The sequence below is a fragment of the Amblyomma americanum genome, chromosome 1 (genome assembly GCF_052857255.1).
Source record: "Amblyomma americanum isolate KBUSLIRL-KWMA chromosome 1, ASM5285725v1, whole genome shotgun sequence".
In the NCBI taxonomy this organism is placed as follows: Eukaryota; Metazoa; Arthropoda; class Arachnida; order Ixodida; family Ixodidae; genus Amblyomma; species Amblyomma americanum.
This window is the reverse complement of record NC_135497.1, coordinates 374,989,648-375,007,299: the sequence shown is the minus strand read 5'-3', so window position 1 is coordinate 375,007,299 and position 17,652 is coordinate 374,989,648. Positions and strand designations below refer to the sequence as shown.

The 17,652-nt window shown below is 45.9% G+C and overlaps 1 protein-coding gene across 3 annotated transcripts in view; it reads right to left on the bottom strand.

Moving 5' to 3' along the window:
* LOC144115664 (visual pigment-like receptor peropsin) overlaps positions 1-17,652 on the bottom strand; it is a 396,267-nt gene that overhangs the window by 31,239 nt on the left and 347,376 nt on the right. For all 3 annotated transcript variants that reach the window (XM_077650120.1, XM_077650119.1, XM_077650121.1), the window contains one exon: positions 5,287-5,518. In XM_077650120.1, coding sequence (XP_077506246.1) covers positions 5,287-5,518 — 232 coding nt within the window. The remainder of the gene's footprint in view (positions 1-5,286; positions 5,519-17,652) is intronic.

The window sequence follows — 17,652 nt, the reverse complement described above, 5'->3', positions numbered from 1 at the left end:
ATTCGGTATCTGCTGAAAAACATGCGCGAAAAGGTTGTCAAACACACTAGCACTTAGTTTCTCGGGAAGCAAGCCAGCGGTCACCAACCAGCATCTGTGTCGTGAAGACTATATCCTTCTTGGCTGAATTCTGAACTCAAAGCGCGAAGAAGAGAATAAATGTTCACCCAGGTCTCTGAAGGCAAGGCCCCAATGAGCAAATTTGAGCACTGGCGTCTGTCTCGGGGAACATGTGACGATCATTACACAAAGGTGTAACTGCCCTACCAGGCAATGTTCACACTATTTTAGTTCACATGTTGCGTTACCTGCATGACAAAAGGTTGACAATGCCTGCAACAGTAAAAGCCTGCGTAAATGCTATTGCGACATTCTCAGAGGAGCGAAAACTTTTATTTTCATCTGGAATTCGTGTCGCAGCATGTCCAAAGTTTCCGCGTCAGTTGTGCCGCAGAAATTTAGCTGAGGAAGAGTAACAACGCAGCCATTTTTGAAGGCTGATACCTCACTCACCCTCGCGAATCCCGCACACGTGCATACGCAGCGGTGGTGTCCCGTTCCTCGTTAAAAACAAACATTCGCATCCAGCTATTTCGTAAATCAAGACCTCTCTTTTTGTTTACAAACAAACCCGGAAGATGAAGATAGGGGCAAAGCACTTCCAGCGGAAGAACTTCCGGAATCATCAGCGCGGTGTCTGAAGTGGCGCCGGTGTAGACGCGACAGCGTTAGTGGTTCCCATTTTTTCAGCGTTCATTACCTGCTCGGTGCGTCGAGTCAATATTTCAAACAGCCTGACAGCCACGTTCAGAAGCCGCAGTGGGGCAGCAAACTCCCCTGCAAGCTTCCTGTCTGAGAATCACTACAGTCAACGAGAAGCACGCGTTAGTGCGAAACCGGTTCGCGCTTTAACGGAGGGCACGGACATCGCTGCTTACTGCGCAGAAGACGCGGCGGTAGCCTAGCGGGCCGCCTTCACTCTGCAACCTGCGATCGGTGGACTGAGTGCCACGTGCTGAATTGGCAATGAGGAGCGTCGGCCGTAATCAGCTGAAACTGCAGCGCTTAGCTGGAAGCGCAGGATACGGCACCAGAACACAGCGTCATTGCATTAGTAACCGTGTTTTCTGCACGTAAACACGAGTTACTTGCTTGTGTCGTGATTGTGCGTTCGACAGAGCAGCGAATGTAGCCCGTGCTCCTAATGCCAGCGAATAGGACATGTACTACGGCCGTCTACGGCGATGAATATGGGCGCACCAGATACCTGTATATTTAACTCACAGCGTACGCCTCACGAGGGCTAAGTGTGCACTCTCGCGCGTTATTAAGGTTATCGCGTCTGTTCCGGCTGTAGCGGAATAATAAATTTTTCCTGGCCTGACAGTCGCCTAGTCTGCAATAAAAATGATGGTGCACAATAGATGAGTCCTACGGCTAGCTAAGCTCATGTATTCCTTTTAGTATTTTCGATAAAATAAGAGCCTGTAGTGATCACCTTCAAAACACGTCCGACCGCTTTTCATTCCAAACCAGAAACGGTTTGGGAGCCCGACTGCAGCATTACTAGCGCACAAACAGGCGCGTTGAAAAGGCGGATACCACACACCAAATATTGAAGCGAGGTTTCTCTGTCTCGCTCATGATGGGTGTCATTTGTTAGTTATCCTATTCTTTTCTAAGCTCTTTTATCGAATAACCTGAAATGGCTTTTCCTGCGCCAACAGAAATATGTGAGCAACCAGGGCCGGGACGATAAAAATACTAGTAACATTTATATTCTGCCCTATTCTGTCGTATCGGTGGGATCTGCCTATTTGCCGCAGCGGACGATAAGAACGTAGCAGAATGGAAGGAAAGGAATGATTATATTATACTGGCCTTGTTATGATTGTTACGAGGCGTTAAAATTGACACGTCAGAAAATATCAACAATTAGTACGCACTCGCTTTACGTTCCTATCACTTTCACAACATAATCACCTGACTCATGCCAGTAACAAGTTCATCCATGACTTGGACATGACACGCGCAAACGAATAAGGCAACAGGCGCACTACTGGCCGTGCTTATGAGGAGCTATTTCAGACCGTTTGTCTGTTTTTGTTGCAATAAATATTCTACCAGAAATTATCTATCGTCAAACTGATTATTGGATGGCTGGGTAATTGCGTTTGATTTCTAACACCTTTCTCTAATTTAAATAACATTAATACCAATTTTAAAAAAGTTAATTTAAAAGCGCAGTAGGAAAAAATAGTAATACACTTGTGTTGTATGCTCGAAGTAAGTCATTCCGTCTTTGGATAACTTACCTAGATCTTGCCAACACAAAAAACAAAACGAACAAGGGTTGTGGGGAAGCCTCAGTTCTCTAGGCAGCGTGTGGACAGAAGGATTCGCGTTTGTCTGGACTTCCAATTCTAACGAATTCTTGAAATGTTGAAAGTTAAGGACTACCAGTGTCATGGAAGGGAACACAAAGAGATGGCAAAAACTTGTGCCATAGATAAAATACATAACAAAGCTGTGTCAGTGGTGAGAGCTAAAAAAAAGTGTAACGTACATCGAGCAGAGCAAACAAGTGGCCACTGAAAAGAAAAAAAAGCTCACAAATGTTAAGGGATCTTACTGGTAATAATAATTAAAGAAAACGTCACGTGTACACAGATCCCCAGGCCACATGGTCTGCTTTTGAGCAGCAGATTCGGACACTTAAGTCCTCTGTGAAGCTACCAATGTTCTCAGAAGTAAGGAGGATACTTCTCCTACCTCGCAGAGAGATTTTGAACTTAGGAAATGTCTTCAATGCCCCAGCACACACATCAAAAGCATGGCCATGTGGCCTGAGAACCTTTGGCGCACCTTGTTCTTCCCGAAGCCTTTGACATGAGCACTGACGGATTAAGTGCTGCTGAGCGAGTCAGTGAGTAAAATTGTGCGGTAACAATCCCCCCCCCCCCCCCCTTCCTTCATTGGCACAATGTCTGCAAATTTGTGTTGCTGAGGCTCTAACGAAAGTTTTGACAATAGGATTTCATGGTTGATAGAAAACTTAATGAAATTGTGTATTCTCCTGGAAATGTCTAAAAATAGAGAGGCTAGACTAAACGGTATGAGTATACGGCTGATTAACGAAAACTTCCAGATCCTCGGGCCAACACCAGGACGTATTATTTTCCCGTTCTGCGCAAATTTGAACCAATCTTACATCACAAAGTATCATCACGGTTTTCCTGATATTTCACTGAAGTGACCGATCACACCTGTCTATGGAAAGACCAATAATTTGTCACAATGAAGTTAACACCATTTGAGAAAGAAAATTCTTGCTAAATGGGTTTACATTTCCACAGAACATTAAAATGTACTACGTGAATAACAGCACAGATCTAGAACAAATACTTCATCTTCCCTCAATATTCTGATGAAGGGACAGCGCTTCATATGACTACTGAACAACTGGAGTTCCACTACCTGTCCGTGAAGACTCTAAGGTGCTGGAAAGAAATTGAACAAACACGGCGCGTAGAAGAGCGGTGGTGCAGTTTTTGCGTTACACACGCTTGGGCACCTGTCTCTGAAGACACGCTTATCTTCTTAGCCTACTATGTGCGTGTATTTTGCAAGCGGTATCGTTTGCGTGTATACAGATCGCTCTATTCTGCCATCACTACCTCACATCTTCACATTTTCCTTTTTTCTGCCTTGTCCCCTTCCGCGCGTCCCTAGTTTGGAGTGGCGGGCTTGAGGCGTATTACTCCCACCGATCACGCCACCCTTTCAGCCATTGATGCTTTCTTTGTCTGTCTATTTATTCCACTTCCAGAGAAGTTTTCTTTGAAATCACAGTTAACGTAGTGCTTCATTACAATAAATTAATTTGAGTTAATTTTCCTGATTGAGGCAACGCTTATGATGAGGTAGATCATGGCTTACCCTAGGAAAAACTGATACAGTGTGGCATTCTTCGCAGCCCTTTTCAGGACGAAGTGATTAATGAGAAATCATCCGCACTGCACTAAATGCATGCAGGTGTCCTGCAGAGCTCAGCGCTTGGGCGATTACTTTTCTTGTTATATGTTAACCGCAAAGACTGCGCTCCTCTAATACTCTAATATACGCTAACGATACGCGTGTCTCAGATTCAGCTTATCGAGTTTTAAGCCAATGTGAATGCGGAAGGAAAATGCTGAGTGATTTGTCTGTAGCCGTAAAGGACAAAACACTCAATTCATGACCTTTCATTTTTGAAAAAGTATATATACATTAGCATCATGAGTATTGAACTTATAGCACATCCGCCTTCATTTATATGCCCGGGTGTTGAACAGGAGCCACAATTGGTTTGGCAGGAACAGATATATGCAGTCTTTTTGAAACTAACGTCCGCAACCATTCTGGACCTCAACAAACAAAGGATATTGTATTTAGCATTCATAATTAGCCGCTTCATATTGCACTCAATCTTCAGGCATAACTTATGAAAATACTCGGGATTCTATAATACGATTCAAAAACAGGCGTTGAGAATCATAACTTACTCCAGATTCAATTACACTAACACTAACTACTATTATAGAAATAATAAATTTGACCTTTCGTTATTTTAACACAATTGACGACATGAATATGCGTTCACAGCATAGTAAGTACCTAACAGCTACACTTTCTACATGCAACTGTTTAGTACCCGTCAGGTGCTAGTAGAACCTTGTCACCTGGTTATAAGCTGCCTCCAACACGAAATTAATACGATGAATGCTTCCTTCACTTTGAGGCTGATAAAATATGAAATTGTTTACTAGTTGTGCTTTAAAAATTCAACATTTTTTCCAAGCGATTAAAAGCACATTTGATAACACATTGATGTGTTCATATTACAGCTGCGAATTTTTTTTACTATGCCCTGTAAATTATTGCATATAACACTGCAGTATACCAACGCGCGTCAAAATTTGCTTGCCTCCTTTGATTTGCGCCTATGTATATCGTTGTCTGCTTGACATTTATTCCAGAGTTGTTCATTTTGAATGATGTATGCAGAATTGCTTTCTTTCTTGTTTTTTGTTTACACTCATGTTTACCGTATGTGCCTGTATATTTGCTTATATGGGCTAGAAGCTACCCTTTGGCCATGGCACGAACGGTGTTTTATAAGTTTTGCCCGCTATAATGGAAGAATTATATAAAGGAAAGGAAAACTTGAGCAGCGAGCTAAAAAAAAAAAAAATCTGGAACGTTGGGACTAACGCGACGCGAAAAACGCACAGAAAGTCCTCGCACCGTGGTGACAGAATCCTGGTTTGCCCAGAAGTCGTCGTTCATATCAGTCCGGTGCACCACCGTGGGCTTGGGCACCCGGATGTGCGCGGCGGAAGTGCGGTAGCAGACGACCATTATGGAGGCCGGAACGAAGAAGCCGAGCACGAAGTAGACCACCGTGAACGACTTGTAGCTGGCGTCGTTGTGGCGCCAGTCGATTGTGCACGACTGGAAGGACGGCTCCAGCCCGTACCTGCGAGAGCAACGCAGCACATGCACTCGTCAAACGTGAGCAGTCGACTTTTGAGAATGCGCCGGGGAAGCCTCCGCGCGACGCCAACCAAACATTTACTGCTGCAGCACCGCACTGAACGCATTACAGATGCCACAAACACACTTTTTTTTTGTAAAATTACGTCTGCTCGAAATTGACGGGGACCCACGTTTAATGAATTTGCGGTGGAAGGTGGCCAGGGATCGCAGTAAAAGGGAAGGTCGCGAGTGACATGCACCCCAAAATGTGCGAGAAAGTTATCCGCGCTCTGGGGCCGTTGGCGACCTCAATAATATTCATTGACCTCTGTAGTCATAGAAATAACACAGGATTTTCTGAGCACTGTAATTTTCTTCTTCCTGAGGTTAGAACTCTGGCAAATTTACCAGTAAATTTGCTGGCATATCACTTTGGAGCGCCTTGCCCTTTGAAATGAAATCACGTGCTTTACATCAATTTCAGAGTCGCATTAAACAGCATTTCATGAGGCTATTGACTGATGTCTAACCAAATAATTAAGTGTTTTATCTTCACTGCATTAGGCTATCTGCTTGTTTAAAATTTTAATCAATTTGCTAACGCTATCACCGCAGCATTTTGCATTACCTTGTAATGTGTCACCCCCCCCCCCCCCCCCTCCACCCGGAAGTTTTCAATTTGGGGCCTCCTAGTCTAACATGTGTTGTTTAACCAAAGTCCTTCTGTTTTATCGATAAAAACTTGGAACTTGAAGCCCCAAAGCGCCGCATTAAATAAAGTACACGGAATGGAATGCTCCGTACTTACTAAGAACAACTCCGGACACCGTGCTTCACATGAAATTGAATCTGCTTCCGAATGTCTGTCTACGTTTCCGAATGTGTTTCCGAATCTACGTTTCCGAATCGCTGTTTCTGAATCTGTTTCCCAAATCTATGCTTCCCAAATCTATGCTTCCCAAATCTATGCTTCTCAAATCTATGCTTTTCAAATCTATATTTCCGAATCTATGTTTACTAATCTGTTTCCGAATCCATAGTTCTGAATGTTTCCGAATCCGTGTGTCCGAATCCATGTTTCCGAACCTGTTTCCGAATCTGTTTCCAGGGGTCCGTTTCTCCGCAAACGAACATGATCGCAGCGCCCCTCGGCGGACTCCGCGACTGATGGATACTTTCAGCCAGACAGCTGAGATCTAATGGTAAAGTAGTGTCGCTTCACTACGTGACAGTCCCGCAGCGGGTTTATACCTCCCTCTCTTTCGCCGACTAGTGATGTCCGAATCACGCCTTGAACATCAATACACCACGCATACACACTCCTCAAACCGTGCGAGTACAATGAACCATCTGAGAAATCGAATTATGTGGTTTAATTACCAATTAGCATACTCATAAATAACTATACGCACATCAGCACATGTCCTTAAGGCCCCAAACAAAGTCAGACCACAAAGCATTCACCAGGTCTACCTCTATCCCGCTTAAACTAACGAGCGTTTGTGGCCTGTGCGGCCAACCAGAGATCATCGAAAATTGCTGCGTGTGGTGCCGTGATGCATTGTTTTTCTGGGGCACACTTCAGATGAAAGTCAGAAAGGACGTTGGCATATCGCCGTACGCTATATAACTTTCATGCCTGTTCTGAAAGATTCCGGGATTCCGTGCGATCTGTTAATGCTGATTGGACTTTTTAGCCTGTTGAAGAGCCGCATGTTGGATCGACACGCAGAACCACCTCGTTCATCTGCGGGGGCTTTATGCTGCGCAGGACCGGCTGCCTGAATGGTTGCCGGTTCTTAACGCATGTGCATGTCTCGCGCAGTTTTGATGTGCTGGTGGAGTGCAGTGTACGAAGACGTGAGAATGTGCGTCTGCATTGCGGTATAGTACGTGTGTACGCGAAGAATTTGGCAGCTCAGCGGAATTGATTTCCACGCAATAAAAAAAAAAGACTTTTGTGGCCTTTGAGTAGCGTGCCCGTCTCGCGATTCAAGAGTCCTGGGTTCGAATCCCTCCTAATTCGCACCAATTTGTATTCTTTGCAATTATTTTACTTTGCATATATTAACGTCCTGAAAACATTACGCTATCACTAATTTGTCTTTTTCACCATGTCGACTCCGTGCGTTGACGGAGCAGCATATATATATATATATATATATATATATATATATATATATATATATATATATATATATATATATATATATATATATATATATATATATATATATATATTCGATATTCGGAGGTCGTGGGTCCGGATCCCACCGGCGGCGTGGTTGTTTTTCTGCGGCTTTATACGTAATTTTCTTTAAGCAATAGATTAATATAAGTATTATTAACCCACTGATCAGCACTACACATTCAAAAAAATTAATAAATACACATTCCCCTATGCACCTTGGTTTCGGTGACTGTTGGCTCTACACACACACACACACACACACACACACACACACACACACACACACACACACACACACACACACACACACACACACACACACACACACACACACACACACACACACACACACACACACACACACACACACACACACACACACACACACACACACACACACACACACACACACACACACACACACACACACACACACACACACACACACACACACACACACACACACACACACACACACACACACACACACACACACACACACACACACACACACACACACACACACACACACACACACGCGCGCACACGCACACGCACACGCACACGCACACACGCACACACACACACATACATATTGACTGGCACTACAAATATTAAAAAAATAGTAACAATCCCCTATGCCCCTTGGTTTCGGTTACTTTTGTCTTTCTTCATGTGTATATATATATCCAACGACTACAGGAAGCAAAGGAGATATTTATTCTTTTTTTAATTTGTGGTGTTGATCAATGAAGATTATTAGTAAATATTTTATCGCTCAATGATATATGTCGTGGCTTCGGTTCCCACCGGAGCCATGTGGTTGTTTTTCTTCTGCTTTTCTAATCTATTATCTTTGAGCGATAAAGTATTTACTAATAATCTCCATTGATCAACACCGCCAAATAAAAAAAAGAATAAATAAAATCTCCTTTGCTCCTTAGTTTCTGTGGCTGTTAGCTTCCCCCATATGTATAACGAGCCCCTCAATTCCCTTCTCTTGTCTGCTTAACTCCTCAACGAGGGCCTCGGTTCTGGCAGCCTTGATGCCATAGGAAACATAAGAGGGTTACGAACCACGTCACACCAGCGGCAACACAGGACGTACAACGTCCGCCGCTTATGGAGGTGACACTGGTGAACACTCTCAAGGTTAGGTCACACGTAAACTTAAATACCCCCGGAAGCAAAAGATATGACAGCCGTCGCCGTAGCTCGGTTGGTAGAGCACCGGGCGCGTAATTCGGAGGTCGTGTGTTCGGTTCCTACCGGCGTCATGTGGTTGTTTTTCTTCTGGTTTTCTAATCTATAATCTTTGAGCGATAAAATATTTACCAACTTTGATCGACGCTATAAAATAAAAAAGAGTAAAAAAATCCCCTTTGGTCCTTGGTTTCTGTGGCTATTGGCTTCTTTGATATGCATAACCAGCCCATCATTTCCTTTGCCTTTTCGACTGGGGACGGGAAGCAGGAGTGTGATCGCAAGGGGCGCGTTTGAATTACCCTCGCAAGGTCATGTGGTTGTGACGTCACGCCCTGGTGATTAGTCGTAATTTTTCCTTCACGCCGACGGCACCGCCGACACCGGATTTTCTGCGACATGAGGCCTTTCATGCTGTCGCGCTAATATGCAAAGTACCTGCCGCGGTTGCCCAATGGCTTTGGCATTCGGCTGCTGATCCCAAGGTCGCGGGTTTGATCCTGGCCGCGGCTGCCGTATTTCGATGGAGGCGAAATGCAAAAACGCTCATGTACTGCGCGATTTGAACGCACGTTAAAGAACCTCAGGTTGCTCAAATGAATCCGGATTCTCCACTACGGCGTTCCTCATAGTTCATGTGTCGCTTCGGAAGTTTAAATCTCGTAAGTTGCTGTTTACAACGTGCGAAGTGTTCTAAGTGATGATATACAATTTTACCTTGGAACTGCGTTTCTGTCATACAGAGGAATTCATTTGCTGACGTAGACTGATACCGCCACGTATCAGCCTTTCTAGCTCACAGCCTTAAAAACTGTTAGTGACGGTAAAAGACTGATTGATACGAACTAGCAAGAAAGATGTGAACCCGTGTGCACAGCCAAGCCTGTCTGCTGTGAATTATTTCATGCCAGAGGAGTATACAATGCGCGCTTTGTGAACGGCTGTTGTCTAGTTTACTGCGCTGTGCAGCAACAGTGGCCACGACCTGGCAGTTTCACCGCCGGTTTGCTTACTCGAGAAGAGAATCTCGTGTTGGCCTTTCCCGTTACGACCAATGGCTCGACTGCATTAATTTCTTTTCGCGCGCACCGCGCCTTCATTTCAGTGCGAGATGATGGCAATTCTGGCAAAGCGCAGAAAAGAGACGAACATTTGCCGTAAGCGCAAGCCCAAAGCGTTATCCTCTGCTGCTGGGATTCGAAGAAGACTGGGCAGAACGACATCCCACGAGCAGTGCCGCAACTGTTGCGATACCATTGCGGTAAGCTCGCAGCGTGCATAGGCGCGCTTTCTCCTAACTAATAATAATAATAATAATAATAATAATAATAATAATAATTGGTTTTTGGGGAAAGGAAATGGCGCAGTATCTGTCTCATATATCGTTGGAAACCTGAACCGCGCCGTAAGGGAAGGGATAAAGGAGGGAGTGAAAGAAGAAAGGAAGAATAGGTACCGTAGTGGAGGGCTCCGGAATAATTTCGACCACCTGGGGATCTTTAACGTGCACTGACATCGCACAGCACACGGGCGCCTTAGCGTTTTTCCTCCATAAAAACGCAGCCGCCGCGGTCGGGTTAACTAGCGAGCAGTCCGCAAGCATTCTGTTATGACGGCTGCTTTGTCCTTTGTGGTTAGAACGTCGAAAACACAGGGCCGATGGGCGCAGGAATACTGCTGCTGAGCGACAAAGTCTGGCTTTAAAGGGACAAAACAATACAAACTACCAAAAAAACCGGTTTTAGTGGGACACTGCTGAAAACTCCATCCAATCTTCGCTCTTAGCAAAAATAGATTATACGGCTCTTTCTTGCTATGTTGATGTCAGCACGAGAGCAAAATAATCGTTTATTGTTGACAAAATAAGATTTAAAAAGGTTCTCCCACTAGATTCAAACATGCGACGTTAGGACCAAGAAGGAATTGTGGTCCCCATTTATAAGTGAAGGGGGCGGGGGGTGTCTGTCATGCCCGCAGCAGCTCCCCGAGTACCGGAAAAAGCCATCCACTTTCTTCCACCCCTCCTCCTTTCCCTCAAAAACTGCGTCTGTTTACGTCACAGACTAATTCTTAGCACCCTAAAAACAAAAGTGGAAAAGACACTTAAGCTCTGCCTTAAAGGTATGACGCGAGAGCGCCAATGGGTTGATGCCCACATATGCGGAATTGGCCACTCTCGACTTTACATTGATACATCCCGGGGAGTCCTCATACCACTCCTGGCGCAGTGGTGCAGCGGTTAAGCGATGCGCCACTTACCTGCGATGGTAGGTGCCGCCACCGTCGGGGCTTGTGCGCCCTAGGTCGCTAGTCCCTAGCGTACTCTCGCAACCAGTCATTAATTTAACGCCACTTGCCAGGGTGTTCTGTTTGCTTACAATCCGGTGGACCACGTGACCTAGGTGGCCCAACTAGGTCGCTTCTCCGGGGAGTTTTCCCTTAACCCCGACGATGACGCCAGATTTTTTGCAGAATAGGAGATTTAACGCTATCGCGTTAACAAACAGACAAACAAGCAAAGGAGGGAAGAAACAAACACGCAAACAAATAAATAGAGGCACAATGAGAAAGTTAAAAAGGAAAGAGAACAACTCCGACCCATGAGCGTTCACTGTTCCAGACGCAATATATCTTTCCTAAACTAACAGACGCTCCAGTCAAACTGGGATAGGACACGCGGGCGGTCAAGCGGGTCGTTATTCTTTTCGTTGTCGACGGCGCGCCGTCACTGCGCGCGTGCGGCACAACAGACTTGAGATTGTAAAATATGACTAGAAGGAACGCTTCTAGGGCCGCTTTTAGCGAGGTGGGAAGTGGTTGTTTCTGTTACGAATACGTGACAGTTAATACTACTCGTGGCGTTCCCAAGAGGGCAAACATTTTTCCTTTTTCTCCCCTTCATCTAAAAATCGAATAGCGCGTGCCCGTCGCCGAACAGTGATAAGCACGCGTTTGCGAGGAGCAGGCGTTCTGGGATTCTGATTTTTTGAGGCGTCAGTTTTCCGGGGAGTGCCAGGGACCATATCGTGCGCTTAGCAAAAACGAATGAGTTTCATTCCAGCCGACCTGCTTTATAGATGTATCGTCACCTACCACGGTGATAAATGCAGAGAGGCTACCACAAGAAAGAATTTGAGTTATAAAATTAATGCATCGCTAGTCACTGCAGCCCGTAGGAAGGCGTGGTGTGGCCAAACCTCATTCAAAAAAGAAAAAAAATAGAAAGAAGCGTGTGTTTGTCTACGTTCAAGCGGCTCGAAGCAGTGCCCACTGCATGTAGTGCTCAAAAACATGGGCTTTTTTTTTACGTGCAAAAAGACTAAGCTGGCAATAGAAGTGTCGCCATAAAGCTCAAGGACAGACGCGACCGCTGGAAAGCGGAAGCCTTTCATATTCAAAACTGCTTTCAAGCATGCTTTAGCCAAGTTTCCTAACGAATATGACCTCGCGTCTCAAAATAGCTGTGAAAAATGAGCAGTGTTCCTCACGACGTCTAGACAGCCTTCGAAGGACCTCCTTTCGCTTTCGTTTATTAACGCGGCAGCGTTTAGCGCTAATTCAGGTTAAAAGAACGTCTTGCGGGGCAAGTTGGTAACTGTTCATCTCTGGTTACAGGCGCGAAATAAGACACAACACAAGGCAGAAAGATGGGACGGAGCGCCTCAGGATTGGTCGAGACGGCTGTGACGCCACACGTTGAGCTGTGGAATGAATATGATTGCCACTGAATGAAATTGTGGCTATAAGGTAGTAGTATGAGGGAAATGTCATGATGATATAAAAGGATGTGAATCCAATTAATTTCGCTGAAAAAAAAAATGGGCAATCGAATTTGGCATCGAAGTTGGCAATCGAACCCATAACCCTTGGGCTGCGAGTCGGACACACTACCCTTGGATCATTGAGGCAAGTTCTTTCGCTTTGGCTAAGGAAGAACTTGTGTGTCTTGTGGTGTGTCACGTGGTCTAGTATGCTCATTGATGTATGCTAATTAGGGCGTGTAATTAAAATGAGTACTAATTAAGCAAGGAAGTGGCAACATTTCGGCAGAGACACCTAGACTGCTTACGTGCGGGAATGCGAAAGCATCACTGTTCCTGGGCGCATTGGCACCCGCCCACACGCACACACGCGCGCGTATGACACCACTCGGAATGTTGTACAACGAGCGGTTGCATTACTTTTTTTGTACGAAAGCTGAATTTTGAGGAAAGGAAATGGCGCAATAATATTCTCACATCTCGGTGTACACTTGAACCGCGCCTTAAGGGAAGAGATAAATAGTCTTGGAAGGTGTACAACTGAAGGTGCATATGTCGTCGGGTCGAATCCCTCTCGCAAGCTAGCCTCCAACTTGACTATTAGGTAAACTATATGCAATGACAAATCGTATGACACCACCTGAAACGCTGTACGACAAACGGTTGCGTCACAATTTTGGTGCGAATTTAGTCGGGAAAATTGGCACCACATGGAGGTCGGCCAGTGGGGAGTTTATATAGACGAACGACATCTAAAGGACTGTCTGAAGTGGCGGTTCTCGGCATGCTGTGTGGGTCATACGGCCGCTTGATGACGTCACCTTCTTTTTCTTGCCATCGCTGGGATTTTCTGCACCACCTGCGACGACACACACTTACACACGCCGCCGGCTTTTCTCGTAATGTGACTGGTAATGTTTTCGGATTAACAACCATTAACGCTGGCGCGTAATACCCTTAAGGCGGGTTTTAGGAGTCCTGATTTTTTTGCGCGCTTGCTAGTTTGAGGTGTTGATTGTGTTTGAGTTCAAAAAACTTTTGTCGGAGAGCACTCGCTTTGTGTTTTGTCCTTGCCATTGCCTGGCCCTTTGACGGTGCATAAAATATGAAATCGAACACGCATATGTGAATAAAATGAACTGAAGTACATGAGTTGGCATACCGAATATTACGCTGCAGATATACCGCTCAAGAACTGATAATGGCACTCGTTGGTTACTCGACGTCATGGTGCAGCGAATAGCGCAGTGACAGACACGAACATCTAAGGAAGGAGACGACGGCGACAGTGCCCAGGCAACGCTTTTTTTACTGCGCTATTTGTTGCGCCATAGAAGGAAGATACCATACTTACTGCTTGTTCGGTAATTATTTTTTTTAGTTGCTGGGATTACTTTTGTTACGGTACCCTACATAAGAAACCTGTACACTTCTGGAAACCCCTAAAGTGATTGCGCTACACTTCTGTCACGACCTAAGAATGCCATATAGTATATTTGCTACAGCTTCAGCCTGCTCTTGTTGGCCTCTCGATGGCGAGATTGTTTGCTGTACACCATTATGACGGAGGCAAACCGGCTGTAGCAAGGAGGCTATCCAAAATGAAATGAACGGCTGCACGCCGACAACGACTAATCTCTGTGTCGACAACCGTACGAGGTTATGAAAGTGTTGAGTGCTATTGCGAAGCGGTTGGTTAGTCCGAGTCCGTTCGCCAGATTCTCTAGCGCCAGAAAATAAAAGGAAAATTAGGGGGACACTTCAGCTCTGCCTTGAGGGTATGACGCGACAGCGTTAATGGTTATTTGATACTTTCTTGCTTAATAAGTTCCTCTTTTAATTACACGCAAGAACTAGTTTACATCTGGAGGTATAGACCACGTGATACACCACAAGACATTCACGTTCTCCCTTTGACCGAGACGAACGAATGTGCCTCAGCCCAATCGAACCCGAGGGTCTTGGGTTCGATTACCAACTAATTACCTCAATTTTCTTTTCAGCGAAACTGAATTACTTTATGTCCCTATACGTCATAATGACATTTTAGTCACGCTACGGCCTCGTAGTCACAATTTAAATCGAGTTTTGATCATTTTCGTTCCACAGCTCAACCTTTGACGTCGCAACACTCTGACCCAATGCTGTATTAGTGTGACAACGCGCATGGCTTTTCCTTCGAACGTCTGCTCTGACTCTGTCGCGTTAAAAGATCCCGCATGTATTTCGTATCTACCGAGAGGTCGTTGAGTGTAAAGCAGCATGACGATTGGTGATGCTGCGAAGTTTGGCTCCTGGTCGGTGCTGATGGCTACAAGTTACGCGAGCGCCTCGTGAGGTTGCTCCGGGGAACACCAAGGAGCTGTTTCCTCTTTGTTTCCCTGTCTACACACAAAAAAAAAAGCCTCGAGCAGCTCTGTTACAGATGTCGCCGCAAGCATTGCGATGGTATGCGCAGGTCGTGGCAGAAACGTTTGTGTTCGTCAAATACAGCATCGGAGAAGAGGAGGTGCGCAAAGGAAAAAAAAAGAGGGCTATGAATGCACCTTTCTCTTACGATCTTTTACAAGGAGTAAGCAGCAGCTAGGCTACTTAGCTGTTGTGGCCCATATGGTACTACCTTACTCCGCATCGCTGCTCTCTGCACGAAAAGAGCATTACGGACCGCATGTTCAGCCAGCGAACAGTGTTCCGAGCGTGCTTAGATCGACACCACAAGGGCGCCCAGCCTCTACACTGGGAATAGTGCTCGCAGCCCCCTTTCCTTACACCTTCCCACCCACACGGTGTTTACTCGACAGGATTCGCAATCGACCTTCATTTAGGTTTTCCGTATGTTTACTTCATTGGAGATGGGAGACTGGCTTTTAGGAGAGCGGCGGCACTTCGTGGAGCAGTGCGTATATAGAAATGCTGCTGCTTACCTAACGGAAACCGACTGAGGCCATCCCACAGAGCACGTGCCCTACGGTGTGGGCGCTATAGTTTTCTTTCCATCGCATCAATGGCGAAATTCGCCATCTATGGTTGCGTTTGGGCTCAAGTAGCGCCGCAGAAAAAATAAATAAAATACCACATCGAGATTTAGGCATTAGCGCTGACCATCGGAGTCACGCGATTCAAGACATTTCCTTTGGACAGCAGTTCGCGCGCCCTACGCATCATCAGCATTTATGGGCCTCTTGGAACATAACCGGATGGCTTCAGTCATGACACCAGTTTTAATGCTTGGATGGGCCCGCGAGCGGCACGATCTGTGCATCAGCCAGAACATGCTTTGCTGGGCCCACAGCTCTGTGATTCTTGTGGCAACAAGGAAATGCTTGCTGATGTTATTAAACAGAGCTCACAACAGACTTTGTACATTCCGCGCTCTGGGTTCTAGTGGCCCGTTCGAGTCACATTCGTTGAATGCGCAGCTGCTAGGCGTCGAAATTTCGTTCATGCGCTCCCAATGCCACGTGAACAAGTACTTTTCAGCTTGACCGAAACTCGAGAATGACGCTGTGGCTGCGTATTGCCTTTGCAGCACCAATTCAGAACAAGGTGTTGCTTGACTTTGATTGCTTGCGTAGGGAGTGCATCGGAGTTATACCGCTAGCCCACGCCAGCTCAGGTATAGCGCAGCCCAAGGCCTCTGACCCTTTTCGGTCGCTTTGGTTTTCTCCGCCTAGCTTTGTGCAACAGTTGGACGCCGGTCACTTGTTGGAAATTTGCCACTTTCCAGAGCTCAACACCGCGGTATATATCCGAACACCGTTCTGTCCGCCCACAAAGTTTAGCAGAATGCGCTGTTCGAGCATAGCAAAAAGTCTTAAAGAAGCTGTGAAAGGGGCTGTTCAATAAGGTTACGGTATGCCTGAGATGAGTCTTCGCGCTATGCTAAAACGTCTATTGCTGCCGTCGTCGGCGTTCAGCAGCTGGTTTCTACGAAGAGCACGCCTGTATGGCTTTGAAGCCTATAGAGGTGGTCACTTGCAGAAGTCGTGTCTTGAGCTCCTGGGCAATGATGCGCCCGCGATAGCACAAGGTATTGCGCTGACGAGCGAACAAGCGGGTGTGCTCATTGGAAATAAACAAACCAGGCGTCGACGCCTGACGTATTTACGCGCGGGATGAAGTCCGAACGTGTTCAGATAGATCGAGAAATCTTAGAAGTCTTCAAAAATCAAGCAGTTGGGCACTGAATGCGTCAGCGACAGCTCTGTCAGATTCGCGGAAGAAGAGCACAGGTTCATGAATGGGACATAGGTTGCCGCATGGCATCTTCGGCCGCTCAATCAATATTTTGTTCCGGTTGTTTTGATAGCGTGTGTGGTTGCTCTCACGCATGTGCGCCCTCTTCTGTTGTTGGAAATTTCACCAAGTAAAGAAAAATTCAGTTGTGTTTCCAGCGTTGTCCGGTGTACTTCTCCTGCTTGTGAACGCGTCCCTTCCGCTGGTTTTCTACGTACCACGCACCATCTGGCCCAACAAGCTACGCTTCTTCAATGCTGTATTCTCTTTATTTTTTTTCGGGTACGCCAGAATGTATGTGTTCAGAGGAGAGAGGATGAAAGTTATTGTCAATCTCCTATATCTTCGGTGTTAATGAAGGTAGAAAATATTCTTGCGGCGGGGTAACGTCAGGTTTTCTTAGCCGCAGTACAGTAAATACTGTTTCATAGTCGCTTCAATACGCGCAAAATTACTTGCTCTTCACCGGAAATCGAAGGATCTTTCTCCGTTGTTCTGGTACGTTCGACGGCGTGCGCGCGCGCGTTTTTCCTCGCTGCGCGCCGGATTTGTAAATGTGCGCCGAAATCTGCGGCAGCTGGCTAGAAAGTCACCGGCTGACAACCACTTGTCCCATCATGATAGTGGGCAAACTTTGACCTACAACTCGCCATTTTTTTTAGCTTGCTCTGGGCAAGCTAGCAAGCTGCACTCTTTATCAGCTTATGGGGAGATATCTGCTTTTAAAGAAGTTGCCACGTCTTT